The 19690-nt window shown below is 42.6% G+C and overlaps 2 protein-coding genes across 2 annotated transcripts in view; one reads left to right on the top strand and one right to left on the bottom strand.

Annotated features, from left to right (window-relative positions):
• The window catches only part of lrrc49 (leucine rich repeat containing 49), a gene marked incomplete at its 5' end in the record, with an annotated part of 30948 nt that extends 24195 nt beyond the window's left edge, over window positions 1-6753 (bottom strand). Inside the window, 8 exons of the mRNA XM_084541040.1 lie at window positions 1005-1148; window positions 4165-4231; window positions 4992-5195; window positions 5713-5806; window positions 5933-6160; window positions 6296-6371; window positions 6459-6518; window positions 6664-6753. Of these exons, the coding sequence (XP_084397166.1) occupies window positions 1005-1148; window positions 4165-4231; window positions 4992-5195; window positions 5713-5806; window positions 5933-6160; window positions 6296-6371; window positions 6459-6518; window positions 6664-6753 (963 nt within the window). The remainder of the gene's footprint in view (window positions 1-1004; window positions 1149-4164; window positions 4232-4991; window positions 5196-5712; window positions 5807-5932; window positions 6161-6295; window positions 6372-6458; window positions 6519-6663) is intronic.
• A 7450-nt stretch (window positions 6754-14203) lies between these two features.
• On the top strand, window positions 14204-19690 carry larp6a (La ribonucleoprotein 6, translational regulator a). The gene is made up of 3 exons (XM_084541934.1): window positions 14204-15036; window positions 16746-16944; window positions 17688-19690. The coding sequence occupies exons 1-3, from the start codon at window positions 14219-14221 to the stop codon at window positions 18780-18782; spliced, it is 2112 nt and encodes a 703-aa protein (XP_084398060.1). The 5' UTR covers window positions 14204-14218; the 3' UTR covers window positions 18783-19690.

Here is a 19690-nt window from a genome sequence, read left to right as displayed (position 1 = left end):
CAGTCGGTTGATACACAATGATGGATTTGGTTTTTATTTCCTACCCCCTAAAAGCAGGGAAGGGCTTAGGGGATTTGCATACAAATGAAGGGGCCTGTTTTGGCAAGTACTGTTCTGTTTATCAGATTAAAACTATAGAAACCAAGGGAGTGAATTTCCGTGTTCAGAATATCCAGTTTCTCTTTCAGTGCGCCAGAAAGTCGGTGGGAGGTTGTGGGTAATGAGCTACGTTTCCCTAGGTAACGCCAACCAGATACTTTTCACCACAGACTTCCTTACAAATACTCTATTGATGTCAATTCTGTATTTGTTATTTTGTGACACTAAAAACTACTACACAGAGGAAACAGTGAGCATCTGAGGGATTTGGTCCAAAAGATGTGATACAGACATGAAAGACGAAGCACATCTTTTGGCCACTCGCAGGAACAATTTCCAAACAGTTGTCTGTTGTGGATGTGTATGTTTCATCTAAATGCAGGAAAAATACTGGATCACTGCTGTAGGAACTTTGAGGACTAAGTAGTAGCAAAGGAAACCCAGGGAAAGGGCAAAAACTGAGAAAAGTTGTCACCTTCATTTAAATTAGTCAAAAATATTCAGCATATAGAAGTAAGATCCTGCCCTTTCTCGTAACAATAAAGGGACTTTATTTTGAGCAATGTATGTACAATAGTCAATGGCAAGAGACAAATAATATTTTAGGCCATTAATTACACGTTCAGTAAACTACAGTGTTTTTCAAAGCAAAAGTTAATTTTGCGAGTCAAGAAAGAAAAGAGACAAAGAACTTTTGTCTCAATACACAATATAAAGTTCATCACCGACTTCATCACTCTTATCATACAAATTATGGTGCAATTCAAGCAATTAGCCACTGACTACCACACAAACATTTTTCCAAAATAAGGTCCCGTGGTGGTTCACTAGAATTGGGGGTTTTCACCTGCGTGTGCAGTGAATAAAACCCTTTACGCTGTCACTAATTTTAAGAGGTACCTCACCACAACAGAGATGCAGTTGTGCCGTAAGTTGAATTCAGTCAAAGAGTCCAGGCCCTGCAGGTTTTCTACAGTGGAGATGCGGTTTCCTGCCAGGTTCAAGACTTGCAGCTCACCCAGGTGAGACATGTTCTCTATCCTGCAGATCTGGATGAAAGCACAGTGAGACAAACGTGTTCGTAAAACAGCAATGCAGTATATTATAGTACCATATTCTACATGTACAGATGCACAGAGAGAAGCTGGACTGGACACTTTATCAATTCCAGTGCATACTCTTGAACTCAACGGTTCATGGTTATTTTGAATTCTTTAGTCAACAAACAGTTAAAGGTTTTGGGCGTGTTCTTTCTGCTCAATTACACTAAGAATAAAATAATGTTAGCATTAACCAATTTTCAATTATTTTATATAATTCTATAATTCCTGTTTGACTTTCCAAATTGCAATATAAAACATGTTGCTCAGGATCAGTCTGAGGTGAAATCTTACCCTATACCTTCTCGATCTCTATGTCTGGGAGAGAACACTTAGAATAGAGGCCCCTGTAAAACTGACATTTTAAGTACTTCAGAGGAATCGCCAGTGGCAATTACCATGAGGCACTGTCTTTTTTTTCTCCCTGTAGTGCACAATGTACATGTGAGGAAAAGGTCAAAGGGACACGTGGAGTTCAAGGATACTGTCAAAACACAAAGCCCAAAGATTAATGTTAAATAAGTCAAATGGATTAGAGTAGCAGTATATGAACAACTATTATTCTCTTTTGAAAAACTTTTGGTCATACGTCAGAACATGGATGGACATTCATCAGTCTTTCAAAGTTATCACTATCACAGACTTCAGGGTCTCTGGACTACACTTCACAGGAAAGCCTGGAAAACTTGTATATCAAACTTCTGTCCTCAAACAGATACAGTGCACTGAAGAAGACTGTTAAAATATTGGGTAATCTTGTGTTACGCACGGTGAAATTAGTAGGTTGGGATCCTGATTCTTATGGTCGTGTTTGTCCTGTGCTTCTAGTAAGATTTCATTCATCACTAATGCGGGACATGGATGTGAGACTGTAGAATATTTCGTCTGAGTTAATGATGTACGGTGTGATAAAATCATCTTCAGCGTGTGAATAAACATATTGCTTCACAGAAAGGACAGAGGCCTGGTCTTGTCCAGTGAGCTGAGAGCAAGGGAGATAGCTCTCGATATGACTGAACGATTTAAAGAAGTGGACATTAACGGCTAACAACCCTCTCCAAGGTATCTCTAGCCCAGAGGAATCTTGTGTCCCTGTTCTAGCATGACCCTATCCCAGAGTGATATGCCTACCAATCATGACAGACTGAGTCAAACTTACACAAAATCATCATGTTGATTTGTAGGACCAGCACTATTTCTATCATGAAATCTTTTTCTTCACTTCACCGACCCTGTAGGGCATTCCCAACTATCTTCTGAGAATGTTTTTAGTTTGTCAAGTGGAACACATCACAGCCTAACTTGGAATTGGTTACTCAGCAATGTCAGGTCACATTGTAACCCTTCGTCACTAAGACTGAGTGTGGATTGGATGCACATTCTCAAAGAGAATATCCCCTTTTGAATACTTCCAGCAAACTGGACATGAAACAGCGTCCTGCTACAGAAACAAATGGGTTTGGAGTGATGCGAGCCTGCCTGCTTTTAAGGACGGGTCGAAGAAAGGACGACAGTGATGTACGGCTCATGGTCAAAAGCATGCAAACAAAAGGAAAGAGGACAAGCAGCTGGCGTTCTGTGGCCAAAAGTGACCGAACAACAACCTGAATCCTTTCAGTTCATAATCTTGTATCATTATTGTACAGAACTTCAAATTGCTTTTGTGTGGCCAGAACTCTGATGAGTTTGGAAAATGGCAAATAAATGTGATTGAGCTATTATGTAAGTACACAAAAGATAGAGGTTTTGGGGTCAGTGACTGAAAGAAAACCTGTCCTGGTGAGAACAATAGATTTATCATCTGCTCCACAATAGAAGTCTGCCAACAAATGGCTACCTCAAAATAAAGTGTGCTCTCATTACAGACAAGGACAGTACAAAAAAAAATCTACATGTGTTTGTTATTTATTGTAAAGCCACTCACTCAATTGTTGCAGTATAAGTGATGAACTTCAGAGGTGAAGTTGGGAAGCAAAAGTCGGCTGTGCTTGAGGCAACAAAGCATCCACTGTCAGTAGAAATAACATAACGCTGTGGCAGTCATTGAATAGTAATCGTGATGACTGCTCATGTAAAGAGCAGCCAACACCAGAAGGGGAGGGAGTCTTACCAGAGCTCTGGAGTAGTTCTCTGGGGAGGTGTGTGGGAGGCATGCTGGCAAAACGCTAATTTGACCAAGGGAAGCCTTTCTATTCTCTTCCTTTTCCAGGAGCTCTAAAAATCCTCATCTGACATCATTGAATTTTTCAAGCTTTTAATATCAGTGAACCAGGCTCTGTCGTGGAGGCCGAACAAACAGCCCCAAACAAAAGATTAAAGCATAAACTAATTGGAGGACACTATTATCTGTTACTGCTCAAAATCATCCCCAGAGCTGAAAACACAGAAACTGTTGCGCCTGTTGAATAAATTACACTGGGGTCACTAAGGAAATGAGTGTGGGAGTAGACCCCAGACAAAAGCTTGTAGGTTCTGATGGTTTTCAGCGCTTTGTTCTCTAAAAGTGCTGGGAACTAACACCAACGCTGGCGTTAAATCACTAAATTGCCTATCAGATTTCTGAGTTCAAAAATAAATTGCAATACCAAAACGAGAAAGAATGCTAGACATGATTTATTTGTTCCTGATACACTCAAAATATATTATTTAGACATTCAAAATATAGTTCATTTTCACTAGATGTTAGCCATTAAAAGACAAATTGTTTAACTGCACTGAATATGCATGTATTTCTAGGAAAACAGACTATGGTAAAGGGTTTAGTAAGAGCACAAAGGGCATGTATTGTCATGTCTGATCGACTCTAGCATAGCACTCTAGAGAAACAGCAAACTCACGGTCATCTACAGTGTGAAAGAGAGGAAAGAAATCATGAACTCCTGACGAACTTTGCAGCCTAAATTTAAAGCTTAGCACCTAAATGAACAAACATGTTGCTAGTGGGAGGATGGAAAAAGAAGGGTACCTGATTGTCATGCAAATCCAGGATATTCAGTCTGGACAGGCTTTCCAGGCTGCAGATTTTATGAATTCTGAGAAGTGTCAGGAAGAGAAGACAGAAAATAGAAAACACAACATGAAAAGTCCATGAAATACAATTTATCACAAAGTATTTCAGTAATCAGTGATGCATTTTTACACACCAACTATGAGCTTTCAGGAAGTTTTCTGAGAAAAATGGAACATTGTATTGGACAGGAAACGAACAGAAGACAGACGACTGCCTGATTTAACACATTAAAAGGTTATATTTTGTGACGAAATGGCACATGCATTTTTATTCATGTAATGGTATGTAATACTCAGGATTCCATATTGATTCAGATCAGTTGGCACTGAAGGTTGAAAGGCTGTAGCCTCTTGAAAATGCCACTCGATAAATCAGTGGCATTCTGGGTTTGTCAGTAATTTTACATTACCTCAGACATAGGTCTAAAAATACGTCATGTGTTAGTGTTCAGCTATAAAATCGTGACATAATTTACTAAACTGTGACTTTAATCTTCTGTTTTTATTCTATTTTCATCTTTTGTCTTTTTGAATCAAAAATAACACTGAGATGAATCATTTTCGATTGAAAATGGGCTTTGAAGTCACTCCACCAGGCAGCAGAGCCTCGTGAATAACATGTATAAAACTTTAAATCTAACAACTGGATGTCTTGACCGTCTTGTAAAAATCAACGATGATGTTAGCAAACAGATATGAACTAGAGTCTACTCAAGTACTGTCTATTCAAACAATTAAGTTAAATGTAAAATAACTGTATTTTTTTCTGACGTGACAACTGACCGGTTCTTCCCCAGCAAGAGTATCCTCAGAGACCTTAGAACTTCAATGCCGCTCATATCAGAGATGTGATTGTCATGCAAGTTCAGGAAAACAAGCTGTTGAAGGTGTGACAGATGTTGGATCCGTGTGATTCGATTGTGCTGGAGGCTGAGAAGTTGCAGTTCCTGCATCATGCCGAGCTGGGGACATTCCTCTAAAAAGCGCCTGAATAGTTGAAAAACAGAGAGTTGCAAAATGTAGGATCATTATAGATTTCAGCAATCATTTTCATGATATAACAACTGCGTTTCACTCTCAGTCATTTCAGCTGAATGATTCAAATGACTGATTTAGTATTTCACTACACATATTTTACTAATTTCTACTCAGCCTGTCAACGGCACATTAATTCAGTGTGAGCGTAACTGCTCCTTGGAGACAAGTGGTGTGTATGTAAAGACACTTTGCTGCTCCCTGGTGGCAATATGAAGCACTTGCCAGTTTAAATGACTGACTCAAGCAGGTCATACTGAGTAAGTAAAGCGTGTTTCTGAATAAAGAGTGACAAAGGGATGTCAGATGAATATGAAAGACATTACATGTAAATATACATAAAAGTGATTAAACACATGACATATCAATCTTACGTCCAGGTTACTCTGACTTCTGTACTCTGACGGACACACCTCACATAAGAAAAGAAGAATGTCTATAAGAAAATAAATAGGAAGACATATAGCACCTGTCCAAGTCAATCCGATGCAAATTGGATGCCAAAGGTAACCGAGTGGAGAAACAACCGGGTACAGCATTGTGAGTAAATCCCGCAGGACCCCCTGACATGGACATTACATACTGAATATGTGTGCATTGCATGAAAATTAAGTGTAGAAACTGTAAATCCAAAATTACAAAGTAGAACAAGTTTCACAATTCCATAATATTTATATTGCCATATTTACCTGCGGGCTTAGGAGTGTTGAATGCATGTTGGCTGTAAGTAGCTCCTGCACTGTGCGTTGACCTCCTGGGTTTGTCTCTAGTTCTGTGAGCAGCAGGTGAAGATGACTCACCACCTGGTAGTAGTACTTGATTATGTGCAGATGAATCTGTACAGATGTCACTGGCAAACGATGGCACTGGCGGTGTCTGGACAACTCTTTTCTGGCTGCATGCATGTAGCTTGTTCTCTACAGACGAAATGATGCGGTAAAACAAGAAATACGAACACAAGACTGTTTGCATTCATGAATGTACAACGCGATGCAGAATCACACCAATTCCTGCTGGGTGAATAGTGAATGAGCGTAGTGGGTCAAGCTTACCTGGGTTTGGATGAATAATTGTTTGGGTGCTGCCGGTGTTCGTGTATGTTTCTTTCACAAGATCTTGAGAGTCAGACTGTAAAAGGATAAACAGAGTAGCTGTGAAACAGACAGTCAATGAACAACACTGATAGCCCACCGGTGTGTTCTTGTGATGACTCACCATCATTTGTGCTCTCCCTGGTGATTTGACAGTTGTATGGTGCAACTTGCAGCTGTTGATCTACAGAAAATGTTGACATCGCAACTATTACAAAATATCAAAACGTAGCTGGACTATCTCTACTGAGCCACGGAGTTAACATTAAATATTTCGTTTATACATCTGTATACTGTAAAGAAATTGTAAAACTATTAAGAATATTTACCATGGGAGTGAGAAACACCCATCTACCGTCGACACTGGTGTTGTGTTTATGAGACCGCATGGTTTTGCTCTCAGTCAACTCCGGCTCCATTTCGCTAATGTTTGCTAAAGTTTGGTCAGACCTGGACGTGGAAAGAAAAGCTCTATTTCCTCCTTCCTGATAATTTTACGAATATTTAAAATACATAAGTTAACTAAATTGCTACGGTATTGTTAGATTTGTTGCTCTGAAATCGATGTTCATCTTTACCACAGGAGCTACAAACTTCCTCAGGGACATTCACTGTTACCAGGGCAACGACGGCGTTGCTTGGTAACGCTCACTTCCCGTGTCGCAGAAAATTGCTCCGTAGGGAAACAGGTACTGGTGTCAGACATTAACAGTTTATTGTATATACAGTCTATGGTTTCTGTAGGTTCTTCTTCTTCTTCTTCTATTATTATTATTATTATTATTATTATTGCCAACTTAACATTAAATAATCAATTATCCCAGGACAGCAGCACTGACACTAAGGTGTCATTTATTATCTGTGGCTGTATCGGCTGCATCATGCGCAGATGCCCCATTCAGACCTGGTATTAACATGCATCCTGAGTGATCCGATCACAAGTTGGCAGCTTTTGGTGCAGGTGTGACCACACCCAAGACACTTTGGAGAAGGATGCAATAAGATCCCGTCACTGAGACCACATGTAGGAGTGGCCAGGGCCACATACACGAATGACCACATTCCTTCTATTGAACACAAAGTGCGTCAAATGACATTCACTTTATGAGCCGATCATAGCCTCATTCATTATGGGCTACAATTAGAGAGTAAAGTATGGGAGTAGTCCAAATTACTGCAAAACAAATAGTGGCTTGTACCCTGAGGCACCACAGAAAACACACTTTCATGAATGATAGACTGCCCCTGTAGGGGCCCACAGGTCTCTGTCAGGTTGGTCCGTCCATGTTTACAGAGCAGTTTGAATCCAAAGATCATTCTTAGTGAGACAGGTCAGGGGTTCATTTCAGACAGGCAAACATGCACTCTGGGTAACCGCTGCACAAAAACTACTGCTCAAGCAGTGACCTGTGCAAGGGTCATTCACACTGACCTTTCAGACCGTTAACTTTTTCCAGCAAACTATAGCATTTAAAAGTAAAGTCTGGAATATAGGAGCAAAAGGTTGGTGTTCATGCAACAGCTGGTTAAAAAGTATACGCATAAAATCCTAATCTGGTTTTGATTTGACAATGGATGTAAATGACACACGATAGTAGTTTTACATGCACTTTCCCCATCATCACTCTAAAAACAAAACACTTTAAAAACCAGTAATTACTTGACCTGGAACCTTGTTCCCTGCTTCCATTTTGTAATCATGATAGGAAAGAGATTGTTGTGATGATTGCCACAAAAACAAACCTCTCTCACACAGTGGTCATTTTGTGATTATATAAGAGAAGGCACAGGTGCAACAAATAACACTCTGTTCCATGTAGGTGTGTCGACAAGTCACAGCGACCAGACGTGCACTTTCTTGGAATGCTGATTCATCCCTGACTTTGCCTCCTTTACCCTACGTGTCAAAATGCTCGTACACTCAGCATATTCAAATATCTATAAATTAAAAAAAACAAAAAAAACTGTACAATCCCCCACACACTACTGTAGCCTTTATGCATCATGGGCAGCATAATCTGCACAGTAAATGCTGTTGGAACTGAACGTGGATAAACTAAAGACATGAAAACAGATTGCAAAGATTCACTGACCGTTTGACAAGTCAAAATTCCCACTGGGATGAATACAATTTGACCAGGATACGAATACGTGTGTGTTATGTTATGTACTGTCACAAATGCATATGTTTTAGACCCCATTTTCACAGTCATCCTTTGCTCTAAGGACAATGTAAACCAAGTGACCATTAGTCAGTTGCAACACAGAACATTAAAAAATGATCAAATAGACTGTGCAGTGTATTTTCAGCCTTTTTAGTCTGGCAGAAATAAACGGTTGCAGAGAAAGAGACAAGTCCAGAATCATCAAAGGGACATCCCACACACTGCCTGTCACAGCCTATTCATGAAGCACAGGCTGACACATATTATGGGAGGTGATCAGTTTGTGTGACAGGCCATATTGACACAATACAATGTAAATTCCAGCTGTAAATAGATAAATCTTTGTGGCTCGGGCTTCATAAAGCTTAGGCGGTCCCCAGAAGGAACACGGAGCCAATAAAAGGTGTTTGCATTTGGACTTTTTGATGACTGTACGTACATACTTGTCACTTGACCAAACATTAGGCCCATGAGTGTCACACACAATATATTTTATAAAAGCTGAAAACCTGGACCCCAAAAATTCACATTTAGTTTGAGTGTGACGACGGAAAAGTCATAAGGAGAATATTTATTCCTCATGAAAATAAGAAATTAAATTCAGTGCAGTGCAGTTATACCAGCAGAGCTGATTTGTTGCCGGCAGCACAGTCTGGCCCCGGCCTTGACTGAGGAAGCATATACAGTATATAAAAACAGAGACATTATTACTTTCTTTCCTTTTTTTTTTTTAAGAAAACTTACTGTATGATAATTCTGCAGCTTTGTGGCAGTGTGCGTGAACAGTACTCGTGTTTCTCATGCTGTGAGGGCATAAATGGCTTTATAGAATCACACTATGAGGATCTGCAAGAAAGTTCCCTTATTGTTAATGATTAAAACCTAGTGTGGACACTTAGCTTAAGGTTAGCGTTACTTTTAGGGCAGCATTTATTTTTGGACTGTTTGACTTACGGCAAGTGTCCAGAAATGTACGTCAGTGTAATGTTCTATGAAGGGATGGAAACACGAATGTGTGTGTCCGTGTGTGTGTGTGAGAAGGAGAAACGGGGAGAGGGAGCGAGAGAAAAGGCGCTTTGATTTCTATTGTCAGTCAATCCACTTATCAAGCAGTTGTTGTTATTTATTCCATGTCACAACAGTGAGAGGGAAATAGATTACTTGACAGCGCGGGTTTAATGATTTTGAGCTTCAATTATTTATTCATGCAAGACCCTGTGCATAAGAGTGACTTTAGCAAGAAAAATCCAACACAGCTGAAGCACTGGGCTGAGTGCAACATTCATTAGCGAATAGATATACTATATGGTCCACATTAAAATGATGTATTTCAAAAGAATTAATACAATTCCTTGTGGTTATTTTTGTTTGAAATGCATGAAAATGTCAAATTCACGCGCCCAAATTGCACTCCGTTTGCTATGTTGGCAGCAACACATCAAACACACATCCCCCACCTGTGCAGTAATCTTCAAACGGGGGATGTAAGAAAGAAAAAGGAGGTGAAAAACAGCTTGCTTGCCCCGGCTGCTTCCATCTGCCATGTCACACGGTTAGCAGTAATATACGTACGTAGCAGTAACAGCCTATCATTAGCGCGCACCCTGCTTACAACAACATTTGCGGCAACAATGCGAGTGCAGAGGCAGGTTTTAGTGGTGAAAGTCTTTCTGTTGTACATCTAGGACTGCTATTTTTTCATCCAAGAAGGTCCACTGATTTTGTTTTTTTCCGAACTGAGTCAGGGTGGACTCCTTTCTTTTAAACCTCTGTGAGTGGATGTGAGACTACACTGTAGTGCTTTGAACTCAGTGCTAACATTGATATTGTGCCATATTCAGAATGACATGCTAACGATGCTAATGTTATGCACCTAATTTGGACGGAAAATACATATTTATGGGTTGGGATGAGAAGTTCACTGTTCCTCCAGGCTATGGCCCCAGTCGTGCACCAACTCACCAGATAACCACAACTATTGAATGCTATTAAGCACGTCAGCGTTATTTTTATTTTCTTGGTACCCTACAAATAATTTGGATCATATATAGACTCACTGCATTTAAACCTCTGCAAGCAGCTACGCTGTAGTACTTTGAGCTAAATGCTGATATTCACATGGGACCATGCTCAGAATGACAACATGCTAACATGATGGTGTTATGCATCTCATTTGGCATTTTAGCAATAAACACAAAGCATGGCTGAGGCTGATGTGATGGCAGCTTGGCAGGTATATGGTTGTAAACCAAAAGTGCTGGATTAAAACAGAATTTGACAGCAAACCATCCAACATTTCACCCAAACTGTAAATGTCATTTACAGTTTTTATTCAATTTCTTATTTGTCGAACATCGTACAGAAAACATCAAAATATGCATATACATATGCATACACACACAAACCCGAGCCCGTAAGCAGAGCAGCACATTGCCTAACACTAAACAGTATGTCTACAAAAAGAGTATATGATAATTTCTATACACGAGTCGTCCTCCCCTCACATGACCACCTATTCCCCTCTTATATGATTCAGAAACTCGCCCCAGACCTGGTAAAATTTCCTTTTGTTATCACTGAAAATTCCAGAAAGAATGGTAACAGGTACCATCACTGATATGTACTTAAACTTAGGGGCAACTACCACTATAATTGTATTGATTTAGTGATTTCCATCTGTCTAGGTCATTCTTTATTTTCTGAAGCAGCAGAGCCATATTCAGTTGTATAATATTCCTCATGTCAGCGGTCAGTCCTATAACCAGATACTTCATATCCATTTGAATCAAAGTGCACTAACCGCTGCTGGGTGGCATCCCCCGGACACCGGCATAACCTCTGACTTGTGCCAATCGATTTTATAGTCAGAAATTTGTGAAAACTTCTCAATTGCGTCTAGAAGAATAGGGGCTGCTGAATTCGGGTCGGCAGAAAGCCAAAGGATGTCATCTGCGTACAGAAACTATTTATGTTCTCTGCCTCCGCCCTTATGTTGATTGCCGGTGGTTCTAGGAATAAAATGAACCTTGCACGTCTACATTTCATTGCAATCTATCCTATAGCTTTTGAGATACAAGCAACAGCCCAACAGTGGGCTACAAGGATGGTGTCAGATCTCAGCACTGAGGGCAAAAATACTATACTTTTTGTTCAACCAAGGGACTATTGTATTTTAACTTAACATGATTTACTGCATTTATCTTATCTGTAAATAAGTGGCACACTGCGTGAATTATTGTAAGTCACAGGTCATGAGAGAATTCTGCGACTTTCAGGTTGCTGGTCTCAGTCACTGAAGACCTGAGAGGTTTTCAAGACTGTAAATCGCAGTTCAGACTGTACATGAAAAGTGAATTAACTGCAGTCAATTTAGTACAACAGCCGTGTAATTCATATCGTCCTCATGTAATTCCTCTTAGATTTGATTGATTCAGCGCAGTCGAACCGCATCATGCTGCACCTCCATTCTGGGTTGAACTGCCAGTTGCATATATATAAGAGAAGGCAACACAACAGACACGCCTTTCAATGCACATTTTTGTATACTATTGTGAAGAACTGACACATTGTGGACAGATGGTTGAAACTGAAGCCGGGAGAAGAATCACTGATAAGAGGAAGTGGCCTGCAGTGCTATTTACATGATCTTTCATTGCCATAGTTACAGTGCTTCCTGGCTTCTGTTTCAGAGTTTCACAACAATCCTTATCTTATTTCTGTTGGCTCGGGATCATCTAGAAATTAGTGTTAATTTGACTGAACACGGCAGAACAGATCAGCGATGATAGAAAACAAGCTGGCAGACTGTCTCTTGATCTGAGAAGATAAGTGTGCAATAAGAAACTAAATGCCCTCGGATTATTTGCTGGCAATTTCTTCTCCCGTTTCTCTCTCCTCCTCTCCCCATGTTGCATTGTACACAGACTGGAGCACTGTATGGCATGTGGTGCAGAGAATGACTCAGACTGCCCACCAGCTGTGAGCCTGGCTTGCCAGTGGGGAGGAGTAAAGATATTTCATGCAGGGCTGGCAACAGCCAACAACATCGGAGTGGGTGATTTACAGTGTTATTAGGATGGAAGCCAACAACAAGCTGCTAAAATGGACTTGAGGTATAGTCTACAGTGAAGTATTCAGATGACTAATGCTCACCTACATGCATTTATGCTACAAATCAACATCAATGAAATCAGTGATTCTGCAAATACGGCCTATGCTGAGCCAACACAGATTACTCCTGGGGTCTAAGTGTAGCCCTGGAAGAAAACAAAAAAAATAAACATCATAGTTAAACTTTTACTTTACTGAGGTCTCAATTGTAGGCCAGGACCGGGGTTGTAGCTACCGCTGTGCACTCTGAGGTCATGTTCTCAGTGTTGTTTTTCTTGGAAATGTGCAAGTTTAACTGACATATATATTACGAAACAGTATTTAGACAATCTAGTTAGAAGATTAACTTGACAGAAAATAAGTGGACAGCTTATTGAGCACTTGCGACTGGAGTTATGATTATGGGTCGGGGTGAGGGGTCCACTGGGCCTCAGTATTTATAAAAAAAAAATTTAAAAAAGCTTATGCTACAGCCCTAGTTTGTTATGCATCTTATTTGGGTCAGGAAGTTCACTGGGTCTCATTTTAACTAAAAATACAGACTATGGCCCTAGTTGTGCACCATTCCACCAAATAGCCCCCACTACTCAGTACTATTCAGCACACTGATAAGATAATCTTACAACTAAAATGCATATAGTACCGCACTCAGAATGAGATGAATGTCATTTTAGCGATAAACACAAAGCACGACTTCGGCTGATGCATTCGTAGTTTTGCAGATACCGTGGAGATACCGTTAATTGCAAATCATCCAGCAGTTATGGAGATATTTCACCTCGTGTTGGCACTGCAGGAAAGGCCAGGGAGCCACCCAAGTCATTAGGGATCATCCGTGAATGTCTAAATTACATGACATCCTGTACCTTTTGAGATTCTTTAGTCTAAAATGGTTAACCAGGTCCCAGCCGAACAGTTGGTACTTGGAAGAAAGGATGGTCTCAGCAAAAACACTGTACTTTTGGTACAACCAAGATAGAATAGAATAGAATATCTTTATTTGTCATTGCACAAGTACAACAAAATTTAAAGTGCCTTCTCTTAAAGTGAAAAGAGAACTAAAAAAGAGAACATAAAAGAAAGAAAGGATAAAAAAACAAAACATACCACATGTATACTAGCATTCACATTCACACACTCACATTCTGCAGTATTGCACGAGTACAACCAAGATCTTATTGTGTTTTAACTTTACTTGTCTGCATGTATTTTATCGGCTATGGAACACACTGGTGAAATATTATTATCATTATCATTATTAAAAGACCTACTAACGGAATTCAATCTGGCATTTTGGCTCCCATGTGTGCAGACGGTTTGTGTTTCCTCTTTGCTGCAGGAACACGCCCCATTTCACGTATAATACAATGCGTGTAAGTAGACGCTGAAAGCCTATTATCCAATTAGAGGCGTTAGAGAAGAGGTCGTCCTTGGCACGGCAATTTCCCAATTAGAGAGGAACACGTGAATTTGCTCCCCTACTTAGGGACATGGCAGCGGGGCATTCGTGTCTTCACAGAAAGAGACAACATCGTGTGTGTAAAAAGTAAATAAATCAGTAGGTGGATTAAAAAAAAAAAAAAAAAACGGACCAAAAGAACCCTGAAATATGCACGCTTTGGTGAACGCCTTCATGCGTTGCCTCTCCTTCCTCTTGCCTCCTTCTTGGCTTTGTGTCAGCTTTTGCTTGTGGGTTGGGAATGACTGCGAAGAGACGCCGCCGCGGCCCAATCCCAGAGCTCGTTTCAAAAGCAGAAAGCCTCTTACATATGAGGAAGTAGCAGCAGTAGCGGCAGCAGCGCTAGAAGCTCAAGGAGGCACCAGCCCGTCGGTCTCACCAGGTCCAGGCTGCGTCTCGCTGGCTGCTACAAGCCCCGCTGCTCCTCAGGGCCCTCCGTCGGGTCGGATTTGGATCGGGGGTCTCTGGCGAGCCGTGGAGCGCGTCTTCGGAGCACCCTGGGTCCTTCTCCGCCATCACTGGTCCCCGAAGAAGCGTCGAGCAGCTTTGCGCACCCCATATCCTGTCTGTGCCTTCGAGTCGAGCGAGATTAGAAGCTTCCAGGGAGGCGCTGCTGCTGCCGCCGCCGCCGCCGCCGCTGCTTCTACTGCTGCTTCTTCTGCTGCTTCTACAACCGGGGAAGGGAAAGCACCGGGCGGAACCACCTTGACTTATTCGGGGAACATGAGCGTGTCCGCGGGCATCCCCAGTCTGAACCCAGTGGAGTGCACCTCGGATGCGTCAGGGGAGCGGGGCATCGATGAGGTAATTACCGTGGACCAGCACTCGCAGGAGATGGGGACGGTGACGATAACGGTGGCTATCCAAGCAGCGGAGGACGAGGAGCCGGAGGAAGTGTCATCCAATAATATTGAGTTCCTCGGAGGCAGCTGCAGCGAGGACGAAATCGGACGGCACGACAAATCAAGGTTTGGGTTATTTGCCACACTTTCACTGAACTGCCTTAATAGCCACGTAATGATTTTTACGAACAGAGCTTAATCTAACTCGGTTTTATCACATCAACTTAAACCTTTCTCATCTCGTCTTGGACACACGCGTATATGTGCCAAATTTGCCTGAGTAGTAAACTCCCCTCAATAACAAAGTTCACAGAGGGTCGGAGCAGAACTGTTGGAGTAAAAAAAAAAAAAAAAGAAGAAGCAGCACTGACAGCACATGAGCAGATCTGGGTTGTTTGGTTGCACTGAAAGAATTCTAGTTATGCAGAAGGACTGTGTGCAGACAGATAAAACGGTGCATCACAGTAGCAACAAAAGACGGCAAACAAACATGACAGCCAGACAATAGGCGCTCGCTGCGAGTGTAAATCCTCACACACGTACTTGAGGGGATATTATTGTCGTTTGGGTGGGCAGTGTTTAACCACCTGTATGCAGCCTCAGTGCCGGTACACCCGACACCTGAGACGGGGAGATAAAGGATGGCACCTTCACTTTAATCCAATTCCCCTGCGTCATGGCCTGCTATTTTTAGCCTCTGGCCTATAAGGTCTCTATTCGGACTACGCGCGTAAAGAGTGAGTCAGTGATAGCAGAGGCAAAAGAGGGAAATAAATATTTTTAAGCGTTTTTTTTTTTTTGTTCCTCTTTACCTGTCACGCCTTTACGGCTTTGTGTTATGAAGAGCTTCGCACCTTTGGCTTTGCAGCTCTTGTTTTAATGCAGTATGTATTTTAAAATGATTAAACTTCCAGGAAAAACTGCAGATTGTCAGCTGCCTGCATGTATGTGGTTGTTTCATCTACCATCCCTGCAGCATTCCTTCAGACTTGCAGTGCACTACTAAATGGAAGCTTGAAAATAAACTTCATCACAGCCTCCTTAAAACAAACAAAAAAAAAAAACTAATCTAGTATCTCAATTAACCCCGCTCTCTTTTCTTTGCGGCACGTGTTTACATTTCCTTGTATGAGAGGATTGCAACTGGTTTCTTTGGTTCCCTTTATCTGATGTCCCGGGGAAGACGTGGGCTCGTGCCAGCTGTGCGGTCAGCCGGCTGGAGAGCTGTTGACTGAGGGCGTGCGAGGGAGGAGGCTGGAGGAGGTGATGAGTCATCCACAAAATTTCATTCAGACCCTCGCTCTCATCCGCAAGGCTACTTGACTGAGCGGCTCCGCGGCACCAGCCAGGTGTCTGTCGAGATGTGCCCCGAATGCCTCGGCTGTGCAGTGTTGATGTCAGTTTTCGTAAACTGTGTGAAGTTGGTGCGGTGAGCCACCATATTCTGTGTGGGAGGGAGTGCCTGTGACTCCGCGCCCTTCAGATGGAGAGGTCTTGGCAGATTTAGGACTGTGGGATGCTGTGGTGTCGAGGTCTGGCACTGAGGCAGGGTGACTGCGGCTGGGGACGCAGCTTGTCGACTGCTGCAAGGAAAATCTGAAAGGAAAGAAAGCAAATGATCTCTTTTTCATCCAGCATGTTGCGTAGGGAAATGGCAGGACAATGATGTTCTCCTGCCAACAACTTGTAAGTCTCTAGCTTATTGTATTAGCGACGGTAAAATGTGTAACAGTTGCAATGTTGGTGGGTTAGGATAGGAAACAATCGACTGTTTCGGCAATGCGCTTGAAAATAGTCTCCGCTAACCATGATGCGTGTTGTCTTCCCACACACAGTGGTGCTGGGACCAGTGGAGGTGAGTTGGAGGAGGAGAGCTGGCAGCCCCCGGATTCTGAGCTCATCCAGAAGCTGGTCACCCAGATCGAGTACTACCTGTCCGATGAGAACCTGGAGCACGACGCCTTCCTGCTTAAACACGTCAGACGCAACAAACTCGGGTTTGTCAGCGTCAAACTGCTCACCTCGTTCAAAAAGGTAACCATGGCAGCAAAACATTAGTGTATATGCTGGGAAGAGGAGGAAATTATTTGAATAACTCGCACACAAAGCCTTTGCACTCCACTTTAAAAGTTATATATTAATATTCCTGAGCTGACAGTAGGCTGAGTGTAGTGTGTAGCTACAATCCCCATGTACGGTATTTGGACACGGACCAAAATGAACAAAAGTTGGACGCAACAAGGAAAAGGCCATATCGACTCCCAATGACGAAGAGGCTCATGTAAATTGAGTAGCAATGACTGGCTGTTTCTAGTGTCGGCATGACTATCTGTTGCTGTTCAATGAGATTCTCACATTGATTCACAACAGCTGGTGCTACTTTGGGCTCATGCATGCAGATTCGTTGGCTTAAAATCTGTTTACGCCACAAGTAATTGGAGTCCCTCCACACATGCAGATTATTTAATATAAACAAGAATTCAAATGTGAGCTCAACAACACTGAGGTGACGCATTATAAATATGAGCGAATTATACAGCAATGGATTTAGCAATACAGCGAAGCCAGAACGGTTGGAACAGTAACTTCAGTTATTGATGCAGGAAGCGTGACTGTAAGGAAGACGGTACACGGTCTTGATTGATCTTGTTGACAGGCTCATGTTAATTTGAGCATCAAGTTTAAGCATCAAATTATTTGACCTAATGGTTATTGGATAACCCTTTGAAACCACTCGGCAACAGCACCCTTGTGACACAAGCTTTGTCTCTTTGCAGGTGAAACACTTGACTCGTGACTGGAGAACAACTGCTTATGCCCTGAGACACTCAAAGATACTTGAGCTGAATGATGAGGGGCGGAAGGTCCGGCGTAAATCCGCAGTGCCAGTCTTTGCCAGCGAGTCACTGCCTAGCCGTATGCTGCTGTTAAGTGATTTGCAGAGGTGGCCGGAGCTGGCTGCTCTTACTAAAGAGAATGGAAGTGGCGAGGGAGGAGCCACTCAGCAGGAGCAGCTGATGAAACTGTTGCTGAAGGCGTTTGGAACTTACGGCGCCATCGCCTCCGTCAGAGTCCTGAAGCCGGGGAAGGACCTGCCGGCGGACTTGAAGAGACTGAGCGGTCGCTACACTCAGCTAGGCTCCGAGGAATGTGCCATTGTCGAATTCGAGGAGGTGGAGGCTGCCGTCAAAGCCAATGAAGCTGTGGGGAGCGAGGAGGGAGGGGCTTCACTAGGGTTGAAGGTGGTCCTGATTGGCACCAAGCCGCCTAAAAAGAAGGTGCAAAAAGAACGACCCCGCGAGGAGGGAGGGATGCGCAAAAGTCGCTCTCTCAACAGTAGGGTACGAGAGCTACAGTACCACGGGGACGACTCGGCCTGCAGCTCCTCGGAGACGGAGAGCACCCCCACGTCACCCAGGCTGGCCAGAAAGTCCCAATCGTGCAACAAGCTCAGCCCCACCACTGCAGGAATCAGCTTCCAGAACAATCACCTGAGTCCTGGTATGTCCCCGCGTAACAGCCCCTGGTCCAGCCCCCGTGCCAGCCCCTGTCCGCAACGCAAATCTCCCCATTCCCACAAGTCCCCCCTAGTCAGTGAGGGCAGACTGAGCCCCGAGGCTGGGCGCCGCTGGGCAGACTACTCCTCAGACAGTAGCCTCACCCCTTCAGGGAGTCCATGGGTTCAGCGGCGCAAGCAGGTGGCATCTCAAGAGAGCAGTCCAGTCGGCAGCCCCATGCTGGGGAGAAAGATCCAGAACGCAGATGGCCTGCCGCCAGGAGTAGTGAGGCTGCCACGGGGTCCCGATGGAACTCGTGGCTTTCACTGTGTCGCCGTTGGTGAGAGGGGAAAGACTGCTGCCACTCAGACTTGATACGTTGGGGGCATCCTTATGCATCCCCCTGTCCCCCAGAAACAAATTGACATACTGGAAACCTGAGCTGTTCTTGGCAGTGTTGCTCAGCCCCGGCCCCACATTTGAGACTGTGTATATATATATTTTATTTTTTTTTTGTTGAGTGCATCAGTTTTCAGTCTTTGTTATATTTTTATACGGCATTTTGAGTTACCATGGTAACATTAGTGATTCGCTAATGGGGAATATTGAGTGAATGTAAACTGATATCGCTTTGAGAGAATACTTTACATACACCACTGAACCATGTCACCTCTCTTTCATCTAATCTTGGTCTATTTTGGGCGAGCCGGGGGAGTATTTCCACCTTTTTCTTTCTCTTCTTTTTTTTTTTTTTTTATTATCAAGTGTCTTCTGTCTTGTGTGTAAAAGCTATCAACATTGTCTGTGGATGGTGTATAAATGTGTAAGTGGTATAAATGGCACGGCACATGGACTTGATAGAAGTATCACCATATGCCTTTTCTGTATTTGTCTACCGTGAGATCCATTTTTTGTTTGTTTGTTTGTTTTACTTTTTACTATTGAAACTGAGGCCATAATCGCTCTACTGCCATAAAGGTCGCACAGTTCAACTTGGACATTACATTTTCTTTTAGTGTTTATTTTTAATTTCATACTTTTCAGTATGCTTTGGCACTTAGTTGGTAAAGGTCTCTTCTAGACCCCTGGATATGTTTGGCAGGAAGCTGCTTTATTTATTTTTTTTAGCAGTCTGTTTTTTTCTTAGTTCATCTGTTTCCATAGAGTTCACAGTGAGGTTTGAGGGACGTTCAGGTCAGGCGGAATGGATGCGCTCATGTTCTTGCCTTTACATCTGAGCTGGGGTATTTGTACACTGCAACTACTATTGTACAATAAATCAC

Source organism: Chelon labrosus (genome assembly GCF_963514085.1).
Source record: "Chelon labrosus genome assembly, chromosome: 3".
NCBI lineage: Eukaryota > Metazoa > Chordata > Actinopteri > Mugiliformes > Mugilidae > Chelon > Chelon labrosus.
The sequence above is the reverse complement of the archived record's forward strand: the minus strand, read 5'-3'. Positions and strand labels throughout refer to the sequence as shown.

Coding starts and splice junctions, on each gene's coding strand:
- larp6a (XM_084541934.1), top strand. CDS start 14,219: ATGCACGCTTTGGTGAACGCCTTCATGCGTTGCCTCTCCTTCCTCTTG. Junction 15,037..16,745: donor GGACGGCACGACAAATCAAG/GTTTGGGTTATT, acceptor TCCCACACACAG/TGGTGCTGGGACCAGTGGAG. Junction 16,945..17,687: donor TGCTCACCTCGTTCAAAAAG/GTAACCATGGCA, acceptor GTCTCTTTGCAG/GTGAAACACTTGACTCGTGA.